This window comes from Gopherus evgoodei, chromosome 3 (genome assembly GCF_007399415.2).
Source record: "Gopherus evgoodei ecotype Sinaloan lineage chromosome 3, rGopEvg1_v1.p, whole genome shotgun sequence".
In the NCBI taxonomy this organism is placed as follows: Eukaryota; Metazoa; Chordata; order Testudines; family Testudinidae; genus Gopherus; species Gopherus evgoodei.
This window is the reverse complement of record NC_044324.1, coordinates 166,707,094-166,718,884: the sequence shown is the minus strand read 5'-3', so window position 1 is coordinate 166,718,884 and position 11,791 is coordinate 166,707,094. Positions and strand designations below refer to the sequence as shown.

General features: G+C 42.2%; 1 protein-coding gene across 1 annotated transcript in view; it reads right to left on the bottom strand.

Annotated features, from left to right (window-relative positions):
- Window positions 1-1,533: 1,533 nt before the first annotated feature.
- Window positions 1,534-11,791, bottom strand: part of PLB1 (phospholipase B1) — a 123,186-nt gene continuing 112,928 nt past the window's right edge. Inside the window, exons 53-58 of the mRNA XM_030554284.1 lie at window positions 11,400-11,494; window positions 9,721-9,802; window positions 8,390-8,494; window positions 7,050-7,145; window positions 3,059-3,133; window positions 1,534-2,543 (exon numbers count right to left, since the gene is read on the bottom strand). Coding sequence (XP_030410144.1) covers window positions 2,322-2,543; window positions 3,059-3,133; window positions 7,050-7,145; window positions 8,390-8,494; window positions 9,721-9,802; window positions 11,400-11,494 — 675 coding nt within the window. The 3' untranslated portion in view covers window positions 1,534-2,321. The remainder of the gene's footprint in view (window positions 2,544-3,058; window positions 3,134-7,049; window positions 7,146-8,389; window positions 8,495-9,720; window positions 9,803-11,399; window positions 11,495-11,791) is intronic.

The following is an 11,791-nucleotide window of genomic DNA, read 5'->3' as shown; positions in this document are numbered from 1 at the left end:
CTCTTCTCCTGGGAAATAGTTCCTCTGACTGCCATTAGGAAATGGAGAAGTTTTTGCTCAGTCCCAAATAAATGTGTTAATCTCTAAGGTGCCACAAGGACTCTTCGTTTTTTTTGCTGATATAGACTAACACGGCTACCGCTCTGAAACCTGGCTTCTAAAGAGATTACGGTTAATAATCTCTCCTTCATCCCCCTCCCACTCCACACTGCCCCCCCCCCCCAGCATTTGCTGTGTACCTTCCTTTCACGTGCAGGGCTGCCACATTCCAGCTTCATCTTCCACAGCCCTTTGAAGCTCCTCTGTTCCCTGGATCATCTAAATTCATACTTGCGACAGGAGTGGTTTTTGATGTGGAATGGTGCTTGTACCTTTATCACCTTGTCCCAAGAACTCACTATTTCCCTTAGGTAACCTACAAATCATCCTCTGGAAAGGGTTTCATCCAGGCTCGGCTCCTGCTAAAACCCAAAACTCACTATGGCTTCCATAAGCGTAGGCAGGAACAGGCTCAACACAGGAATGGCTGAAAATGAGCAACTGCTGAAAATGTCCTATCCTACAAAGGCTTTTAAATCCTGGTTACACAGCTGTGAAAATCTGTGTATTATCCATGTCTGAATGATATGATTCCCAAGCCCCTCGTCTCCAGAAGAGTCCTGTTTCACTTCAGGCCTCTGGCCAAACTTTTCCCCAAAAGTTGCACAAAATCCTTTCAGATTTCCCAGTCTACAACAATGTGCTTCTCACAACCTTTTATCCATTTCACATAAGCCATTTATCAGCTATTAGAAGGCGGTAACTTTCAGTCACTATCTACATGGATCCAGCAATCTGGAAGTCAGAGGGCCACATTCACTGCCAATTCCCAGTGCCAACCAACACCCTTATAAATTCAGCTATTTTAAATCTTTTCCCTTCCTTTGTGTTTTGCCCAAATTAAATGACCACCTACTTTGGACTCTGGGCTAAATTTATCCCTAGTGTTACTCCACAGAACCATCTGATCATATATAGCAACCACTTCTATTCTATGTCTCCAATGCATTGATGCTTTGTACTTTGAAACTGCATAAATGATTGTCAAAGAAGATGAAATTCCTGGCAAGGAGACTCACAAACACACAAATCTTATTCACAATAATGAGCTTTGAGAGCAGACTAAAAGAAGGGGTTAGTGGAGCTGTGATTCTGGAAATCTGATTATCCCAGAGTGTTTCATGTCCTATCTACATCCCTGCAAAGATTGCAGAAATGAGATGGGAAAATCAGGGCATCTGTGTGTGTTTGGAAAAGTAGCTTTTGGGTGAATGATGAACAGATTGTGTCCAAGGCTGCACAGCTTTTGCGCTGGGAACCATTCCCGTTACACCTCATCTCCAGTATTCATGATTCCTAGAATGGGAACAATACACACCTGGCAAAAGCACAGCAAATTAAAGTGCTCTTTGGCATCAATAAAATTAGAATTTCTTAATAAAAATGGATAACACAGAAAATTACAGGGATGTCAGAAAACAAGGTCCCGGACAGTCTGGCTGAGTCATCTCCCTTATCTCAGAAAAGTACAAGACAATGAAACAGGTGATCTCTGAAATCTCCAGCCAAGATCCCGTCCATGTTTCTGATCTGACTCTCTGGACAACTTCAATAAAGAACAGACAGCAAAGATTCCATGCTGGGGTTTATGCATGTTGAAACAGGCCCTTTGAGAAAGGTTTAGTCAGTTCTAGTTAGACCTTTAGCCAGGTTGAAATTATTGATAAAGCTTCTTTTTTCTTAACACTGAGTCTTATTGTATTAACACAGGGTTCTCACTTGACTCCAACAAAAGATGGTGCTGCTTTTCTTTTTGAATTTATTACCCTATTGGTGGGAATGGTTAACAGTCCATAACAATGATGCCCAACCATTATATTCAATCCAGTGTCCCTCACAAAGCAGGTTGGGGGCAGGCACTTCATAAGGCTTCAGCATACATGAATAGTTTTCTCACTCCACTGGCATCTCAAGCAATTTCAATCATACAGAGAATTAGTGCATCTCGAAGGAGGAAGACTTCATGCATTAAGAAATGTTTGTTTCCTTCCTACACATGGCCAGTGTGCAGCAGACACTGCTAGGTAAAGCAAACATTGTACTGTCCTCTGTCATCATGGTGAATGGGTGGAGAATCATTGGCCAATACCTGTGCCTCCATTTTTAAAGGGGCAAGTTTGATTAGTTTAAAAAAGTTAGCTATCAAAAGCTGCTTTTCCCCTGCTCTCCCCATCAGCCCAGTCCCAGTGGAGGCAGATGTAAATTCTCCATATGCATCTGGTTTACAGAGCTGTTAAATTCACTTCTGTTGCTTTGTCTCTCTCATGTTGGTGTTTCTTGAGTCTTCTTGACATCAAAACCCCAATGAGTACAGAACCCACCAGAACTCCAGCTATTGCTGCCAAAATCACAGCCCAGTAAGGTACCAATGGGTCACCTGCCCCCACTGCTGGAGTTGTATTTTGCAATCCACTGTTTCTGGATGTGAAAAGAAATGGATACTCCTACAGAGGAAGGAGAGAAGATTTTACTGGCCACAAAACACTTCTGAGCAGCATTCAGTCTATATGTCACCCATCCCCTATTGAGACGGGACAGTCCTTATTTCTTTAGCAATAAATATCGACCATTTCTCCATTCTGTCTCTTGTGAAAGCTGCCCTACCCCAACATATTTAGATCCTCCTTCCCCCCACAAGTGCTCCTTTTTATACATTTCAGATCACTGCAGCTTTGGCATTGTTTCTGAACCCATTTATTGTAAATAACCAAATGCAAAAACTAAAACTGGTTGAAATGAGAGGTTCTCATTGGGGCAATGATGCATTTTGTCACTAAATCCCAATGAGCAAACCTTCCTGAAAACCTGTTTTTGTCACAAAACCAGAGATTTTTTGTGTGCCATTTAAAACCCACAAAAGAATGCAATCTTTAATATGCTTGAATTATATCGCTGGCAAGAAGGAAAGGGAAAACAAAAGGGGCCCCATGGGTGAGGATATAATGTGGTGTTTACTTACTGGGGTTGGACACTTGAGTTTGGATCTGCCATGGGTGAAGTTATTGTAGCTCTGCTTTTGACCAACTGGCTCCAGCTGAGGGGGAGAAGAGGGACAGCAGACCTGAACGTGATGTTTTCCTTCAAAACTCTTCTGATTTGGGTGGGTGACACTGTTCTATCAAATCACACACTCCTTTGCACCTGCAAGGGGTTCTGGAATATGATGGGTCACAAGACAGTTTTTCTGCCATTTTTCAAGTCCGTGACCAAAAGAATTAACTGCTGTCCTATCGGTGGCAGATGTTACTTACCTCATTTAATGCACTACTGGAAGGTGCTCAGACACCAAGGGGATAGTAGTGGTATAGAATGGAGTAGATCAATCTCTGCAGTCCTTATGCAGACAAGGAATTCACTGGGAAATTTGTCTAAGTAAGGACTGCAGGCTTTGGTCCATGAAGAGAGGCAGAACATTCTCCTGCAGCAGTTTTTGGAGAGAATAAAAATCAGTGAAGGGAGAGTATGCCACCCCCTTAAACCATCTAGTATTGCATCTACCGAGCTCAAGTGCCAATTGCATGATAGAGAGGCATAATATCATTATAGCCCCAGAGATGAGACCAGGAAAGGGACTCCAATAATAAGATTCACATATGTTAATACTGGGAGTGCTTCCTGGCTCTATGGTCTTGTAAAAAAGTAGAAGTAGAAACTGAAGCAATACGAGAGGTGAGCCAAGGAACATGTGAGGAGATGGTGCCTCATGTGTTAATAATAACAGCAGAGGAGAAAGCCACATGGAAAAAAACCCTGCAGAGATGACGTGAAGTGAACCATGGAATTTTGCTGCTGGGTAAAGGCCAGCATCACACAAGAGTCTAAACCCGCTGGCTTGCCTACTGGTGCATGCTCTGGAGTGAGCATAGGTTATTTTTGCTGTGCCTTAGGGGAGGGCAGCAAGTATCCTGAGGGGAGTTCCCTGCAACCTACATGATGTGTGTTCTGTCTGTCTGTGGTCCCCTGGATATCTGTACACTTGGTACTTCTTGTTCCAGGGTGTGAAGGAATCTGGCATGGAGTCAGGAACAAGGGCTGATCACATGCAGAGATTTGCAGCAAGCAGATCCATATCCCACTTGTAACTTAGTGTGAAATGGGAGCTCCAGCCTGCTAACTTGGGGCTGATTGCACCCCCAAGGCCCAGCCTATGTTACAGGTGTGCTCTGGGTGGAAGAGGCACAATTTCCACGGAGTTCCTCAGCATGCAGAGAGAGTGCACATGCTGAATTAATCCTCTGGATAGTAACCTGCTCTCCGCCATTCCACTGGCCATCTCAGTGTGCTGGTGGAGGTTAGGTGAGCTAGGTTGTAGACCTGATAGATCAATGATTGGCAATGGCATATTAAATCCTACATTAGTGGGGCACAGTCAAATCAGTACTGTTAGGAGTGAAAAGTTAGCTATTGTCTCACCCCTTACATATAGTTTATTAACTATGCTATGTTTTGCAAATAGAAAAAAAAGGACAGATAATAAAGTGGTAGATTGGGGAAAATGTCAGGATTATGCACTTGTTTTTGCTTGTTTCAGCCCTTCTTTAGCTGGAGAAAGACACCAGCGTCAGGAAGCAGAATGATGTGGGACTTGATCTAGTGCACGGCCACAGCCAGCAACTTCAGCCACTTGGACAAAAAACGATGTTGTGTCTTCCAAAAACCGTTCCAAGGGCATCATAATATTTGATGATTAGACCAGTCTTGTTGTACACTGTGGGATGGCAGCTACATTTGGGACCAATTGTTTGCTTTATTATATACTGCCTGAACCTGTTTGTGCAAGATTTGTCACATGGTGATAAAATCAATTAGAACACACTAGCTATGGCGCAATATTATCTAGTAAACTATAACTATCAAATTTTAATAGTACACAGAGCTGGAAAGAGTAAGTTATTGAACTATGTGGATTAAAGCCCAGCTGGCATGCAATGTAAGAAAAGGAGTTAATGTGTAAGGTGTAATAGATTACAATTAGATCTGTCTGTCTGCTTCTTATATAACCCTCATCCCCTATAGGACTTTTCCATAAGGGTTATTACCCTTGTCCTCCTTCCTTCTTGACCTTCTTTCAGCTGTCAGCCAGCTCTTCTGTTACTCTCTATGAGTAAGAGGCAGGTGCAGGAGAGAGGCAACAGCTGCTTATTGTTGTTTCAACATCAATACCATGTTTTCCATTTCTAAAGTAGTTCCAGAGTTTGCTTTCCTTAGCAAAATGGAAACACTGAAGAGAGCATAGTCTGTTTGTGTTCTCATAAACTAGTACTCAACTATTTTTAAACCCAACCCAGACCTACATTTTCCCCCTCCCCCCAAGTCTTCAGTTGATTGGTTTAGTTTAGTTTTTCATTATCCCATAATCCTCTGGATCTGGAGACTACAGGGGTTGAGTTTTATTTACCAACGCCAGTTATATAACAAACATGTTCACAGTAACTAAGAACCTGATTTATAAACCAAAATGCAGCCACCACCTACTGTTCACACAGGATTTGTCCATATGATTAATAATACCAGCTTCCTAGCTGATGTAAACCAGTATAGCTCCATTGACTTCAATGGAGGCCATATAAGTACATAAGATAGATAGTTTTTCAATGGTTCAAAAGGGGCCTTAACCACAGATTTGTAAAACAAATTTCCAAATGAAAGGCTACATTCTGCCCTCACTGATGCACCCAAAGTATCTGTGTATCCATTGAAGACTACCAGCATCACCAAAGCTAGTTCCACTAACTACTTTTCTTTCGTTGGCAGTGGACAAGCCAAGGTTGAATTGAACTCACCTGTCAGCTCTAGGACTGACCTCTCCATAACAGATTTGAGGTACTTTATTTAATCAGGAGAGAGAATAAAAATAAAAATCTACAATCCCTTCCAAAATGGTTACAAACATCTCAAAGCTGTATAAAGTCTTATAGTTTGGGGATGGGCACTGGGAAATAGTCCTAGGATTATGGCTCCTACATCTTCCTGCAAAGGAGGAGCAGTCCCCTGTACATTTCCCCTGCAACCACAGAGACCGGGACTGTATTTAGCCCTTCCACAGAGCAGGAAAGTCAGAACACAAGGATGGGGAGGGCTTCTTGTGCCTGCCCCATCCCTGCATACACGCACGTGGGGCTAGAGACAATCTGGCCATTTATGTGTATTGAGGAGAACTCCTCTCATTTGGCCAGCAACGTGCTGAGCTCTTTCAGGGTACAAGACAGGGCTGCCGAGCAAAGCAGAACAGAAAAACAAAACACTCTTACAAGAATCGCACACAGCCTCTCCATACACAGACATGCACTGGAGTGCCGGGATGAGGGGTTACAAGAATAACCTCTAACGTTAAACAACAAAGGGTTGGATCTTCAGCTGGCATAAATCAACAAAGCTCTGTTGATATCAGGGGAACTGATTCACAGTAGCTGAGGATCTAGCCCCCAGATCAGTTTTTTAAAGGAATAAGACCTCATTTGTTCCCTGTGGAAGGTTTTCTTCCAAATTGTGTAGGAGATGAGTAACAGCCTTGAGAGAATGAGAAACCCTGGTGGTGCGGAGTAAAGGGCAATCATGTCTGGGTAATGAATAAGGGGCAGTGAGAACTTATGAATGCCCCTAAAGAGGGGTTTTCCATGTTGCAGCAAACATCCAGACTCAATGTATTATTTCTGATTCTAGAGGAGCCTGCACAGTTACTTATTATATAACCCAAGTCTAACTTCATTTTACTGAAAGGGAATGGCCTAGATTCATCCCCGATTTATCCCAGCTTCTGCTGGCATACGCCACGTGTAGGACCCCAGCAGGCACAGTCTTCTCAGGGGGATGTTGTGGTGGCACATAATGTCCACAGCTTTCTTTCCATCCCAGTGCCCCTGGGGAACAGCATCTGAGCATCGTCTCACATGCATCTTCTGGGCTCCTCTGTAAATATATATATATGCATCCGTTCTACGACCTCTTACCATATTATTCCAGAGCGCTATGGCCATCTCAGCATGGCCTCTCTCAGTGAAATGAAAACAATCCATGGAAAAGAAACTCAGGTCTGGCTTTCCATTCTACAATTCAAAAAAATGCAATAATTCGCCCCAGCATCAAAGGATCTTTTCCCCTTGTAAATGAGACTGCTATTTCAGCCTTATTGGGCTCCTTTCCTCCTGCGGTTGGGGGCAAACACACATCTTGATTCCATCTCCAAGGGCCCATAGTCCACATGATTAGTCCATAGAAAGCAGCACCTACAATTTCAACCAATCAAGAGGCCGTGCTTGTTTGCGTAACATCCATAGATTTTAAAGCTAGAAGGGCTCAACATGATAACTGACCCCAGTGGTTCCTCAGACTTTGAGACCCAGCATATCACACCTAAAAGCCAAAAATACTTGGCAAACCAACTTAGTCATTCTAATCAGTGTGCAGATGATGCATTCTTATTCTGATGCTATAAACCAACCTGAGTAGCACCTCATCGCAGCCCATGGATTGTATCTCAAGAACCAAAGATCTTGTCTGACATCCTGCATAACACAGCCCACAGAATTTCATCCAGTAATTTCTGCATCAAACCCAAGAGCTTGTGGTTGAACTATCTAACTATTGAGGATCTCATAGGGGCACCAGTCACTGCAGTATCAACCCAAATCTTCATTCAGGTTCAAAAGATTGTGATTATTTATTGTTGTTTGTTGAATTCTTGAAGCTCGACTTCAGTTTCTTAAACCTTTCAGGCAAATTTGGGGCTGGTTTTCAAGTGAAAACCAAGACTGTAGGTCGATAGAGTTGAAGCACAAAGGTTTTGTAGGGCAAGCTTGCCCTACTACTACCAACATGGTAGCTAGTCTTTGGTCTCCAGATGTCAATATTGCATCTTTCAGTAGAACCTACGTTTACTTCTTAAAATGTGCTGGAGTTCTGTGGAGATAAGGCAAAAGGATAGATACTGTGCAAAACTGGTTGGTTTGGGCTGAGTTTCACATTGAGTTTTTGCATTCCTAACTACCACTGCATGCAAGATGCAAGGGTTAAGAATGGGAGGAGAGCTGGTCTATGGCTTTTTTGAGAGGTTTCAATCAGTGCATTCCCAGCTCACATATTTCCTGATGTCACTTGATATCTCCAGCAGATTCACAAGCAATACACTCTTTCTTACTTTCATTGTTTCATTTTTTTTTTGCAGTGCCCATAATATGCTAGAATCTGTGCAAACATAAAAGAAGACATGGTCCCTGCCCCACAGATGTTACAGTCCAAAATAAATCTTGATGTTGGCCTCAGAAATGGTAGGTAATAAAACAGGACTCACGTTGTCTAGTGGGATGATGGTATTTCGGAAAAACGGCTGCACCACAACAGTAAAATCCTCACGCTGTGCATAGCGACCTGTGTTAGCCATCAGCATGCTCTTGATCTGTATGGGATTGCACGATGCAAAACAAAAAAATCATTACAAGATTTATCTCCTCCATCAAACAAGGGTTATAAACTATGAGTCTTTCACCTCTCTAGATCATTAGTATAAAGCCAGCCTACATAGCACAGAAGGGAACAGAAAATGGCAAAGAAAATTATTGAACATGTGGAGAGACTGCCATAGAAGGAGAATGTGACTAGATTAAATGCACATACATAAATGATTCGAAAGTGGATAAAAAGATATTTTATATATATTAATAAACACAATGCATAAATTAACTTGTGCAACTTAGTGCTATATGACATCAGCCAGGTCTAAAGCTTAGGATTCGAAAAAAGGATTAGGGCCAAAATTTTCAGAAGTGACTAGTAAGTCTGAGCTCCTCAACTGACACATCTTAAAGAGACCTGGTTCTCAGAGGGTTGATACTCAGTATTTTTTTTAAAAATCAGGTCCCATAAAGGTGTTAATTTTGGTACTCAAAAATTGGGGCACTCAAAATTAGTAGTCACTTATGAAAATTTTGGCCACAGATGCTTATATAGAAAGTGAGAATATCCATTATTATGTTAGATAGGCCAATAGTTTATGGTTGTAAACCTTGATGCTTCCAGTCACATATCAATTGTACCTTCCCCCACTCCTGAGGTTAGGGAGAATTTTCCCTTATGGGTGGGTTATTTAATAGTTGTCCAGCACAGGGATTCATTCACCTTCCTCAGAAGCATCTGATACTGCCCACTCTTGGAGACATGACACTGAACTAGTTGGGAGCCTGGGTCTGATCTGATATGGTAATTCCTATTTTCATAATAATGACTGAAAATTCTTCTCATCTAATAGCTATTGGCCTGTGTGAAATCTGACTAGATCTTAGTTAAGTTAATACTGGACAAATGAACATAACCCAAAATAAACACTACTACATTGGCAATAATTAGCCTTTGTTTGGCAGGCCAAACAAAAGAGCCAAAGTCTAAATAGGCCATGGTCTTTCCCCACTGAAATGGTAGGGAAGAATGAGGAAACTTGCATCACCACTGCCCAGACAGTAGCTAGGTCTTCAGTCTACACGTACATCAAAATGGGGTCTTTCACTTTCACCAACTACATCTTAAAATATGCTGCAGTTCTATGTGGAAGATGAGACACATAACAAAAATGGGTGAGCGCGGGCAGGGGAGAGATGAACAATTAAGGAAATATAATCCAGGTGTTACCTGAAAATCTTTGTTCATTATTTTCGTTTCTTGTAGTTCAGGAGAGCTTTCCTGTGGGGTTAAGAAACATGGGCAAAGAGTCCTTGAAAGAAAACAAAAATACCAAAATCAACACCCACCCTGGACAGTCTGTGTATTCGTTAATAACATAGTGTAGTTCCAAAAAGCTCTAGATGGCTTAAGTTATTAAATGCAGAAATTAAATCACTAGACTAGTTTCAAGATGGATAGGAGAGCTTTGGGGAAGGAAACACTCCCTCCCAATAAATCACCTGTTTTTCAGAGGCACTGAACCCCAACAACTTCCACTTACAGTCAACAGGAGTTGCAGGTGCTCAACTCTTTTGAAAATCAGATCCAAACTGTTTAACATGACATAGTAGTAGCAGATCATGTGTGTTAGACTTTAAAAATCTACAAATATGTTTTAAAGCAGGATTTCATAGATTCATAGAGTTTAAGGTGAGAAGGGACCATTAGATCATCTAATCGGCCCTCCTGTATATCACAGGCCAGTACATTTCACCAAGTTATCTGTTTAACCAGAACACATCTTCCAGAAAAGCATCCAGTCTTGATTTGATGATGTCAAGTGATGGAGACTGTACCACTTACTTTAGGGGTTTTTCCCCTGTAGTTAATCACCTTCACTATTAATTTGTGCCTAATTCCTAATTTGAATCTGTCTGGCTTCAGCTGCCAGCCATTGGTCCCTGTTATGGCTTTCTCCAGAAGATGAAAGAGTATCTCAGTACCAGGTATTATATCCCCGTGAAGCTACTCATACTTTGATATGTGTATCAAACTTATATCAAGTCACCTATCAATCTTTTTGGATAAGCTTTTGATAAGCTCTTTTTGATCTGAAAGCCAGTTCCTTGTTTACTTGCCTGCAAAGAATGGAGTTCAGGGTTTTGCACTACAATTGTTGGTCCTACCAGCGGGGTAAGGAATGAAGCTGAGTATGGATTCAGGCATTGGGGATTCCACTGACTGTTGAAGGACCCTGATCTGGAATCGGGGCCGATGCAAAAGGGCTTTGAAGTTCAGCATTATGAAAATTATTCTGTTTGTGGCATGATGGCCAGCCTCAGTGAGTACCGGCGAGAGAGGTGGCGATGTTTGACTGATGTTCACTAGAGTGCAGAAGCTTTTTAGCAGTGAGGTAGGTTTCCGGAGCCCTAGACTTACTTTAGCCTTTAGTGTTCCCATGCTGACTAGTTCAGTGAGCTTGAGTCAACAAGATAAAGTATTTGTGCTTTGCTGGACTGAGGATCTAGTTTCTGTCAAAATAAAATTGTATATAGGGATGGATCAGAGCCAGAACTCCAGTTTCAAATGTTCCTGGATGTTGAATGATGTTCAGATCCAGTTTCATCCTCTGTGGCTTCAGCCCAAAGCTAACTTTATGGTGGAATAAACAGGAATTCGGTAACCGCAATGCTGCCCTCATTTAAGTGCGTGCCACTTTTGTTGAAGTCAATAGGAGGGGGAAGAACTGGACTCAATAGCATCATTATGATATATAGTATCTGTAGCATCACCATTCCCAGGTTCAATAACATCCAACAAGGTAGAGGCTTTTAAGTCCTGTATGGTTGTCTTACTAATATCAGTGATATTGATTATGCCTAAAAAATAGCATCCAGTAGAAATTGATATTTGATTTGCACACTTACGTCCCTGGAACGAGACACTCTGAAGTTTCCCTTTCTATCTGACGCAGTCCAGCAATCTCCATGATCTCCACCAGGTTGACAAAGGCTCGAGGGAGCTGCAGGGTTCAAAGAAATCAGACGTGTTAATGCACAGAGCACAATACAGTTACATAACAAGACTGGTAGGAAACAGTGAGTACAGGGAGCACTGAGAGGGATTAGCAGCATACAAGGGCAATGTAGAGGAGGGAGGGAGATGTACAGTGGATATGAATCAACAACCTCACTGGCTGCCACTGCAGCCTAACTCACTGGAGCACTTCTGTTGGTTGACAGTAAATAGAGGCTTGCACACTTTGTTTAGCAGTCAGAATGGTAAGCAGGGCTGTGCTGTGTACTTGGGTTTTACCGCA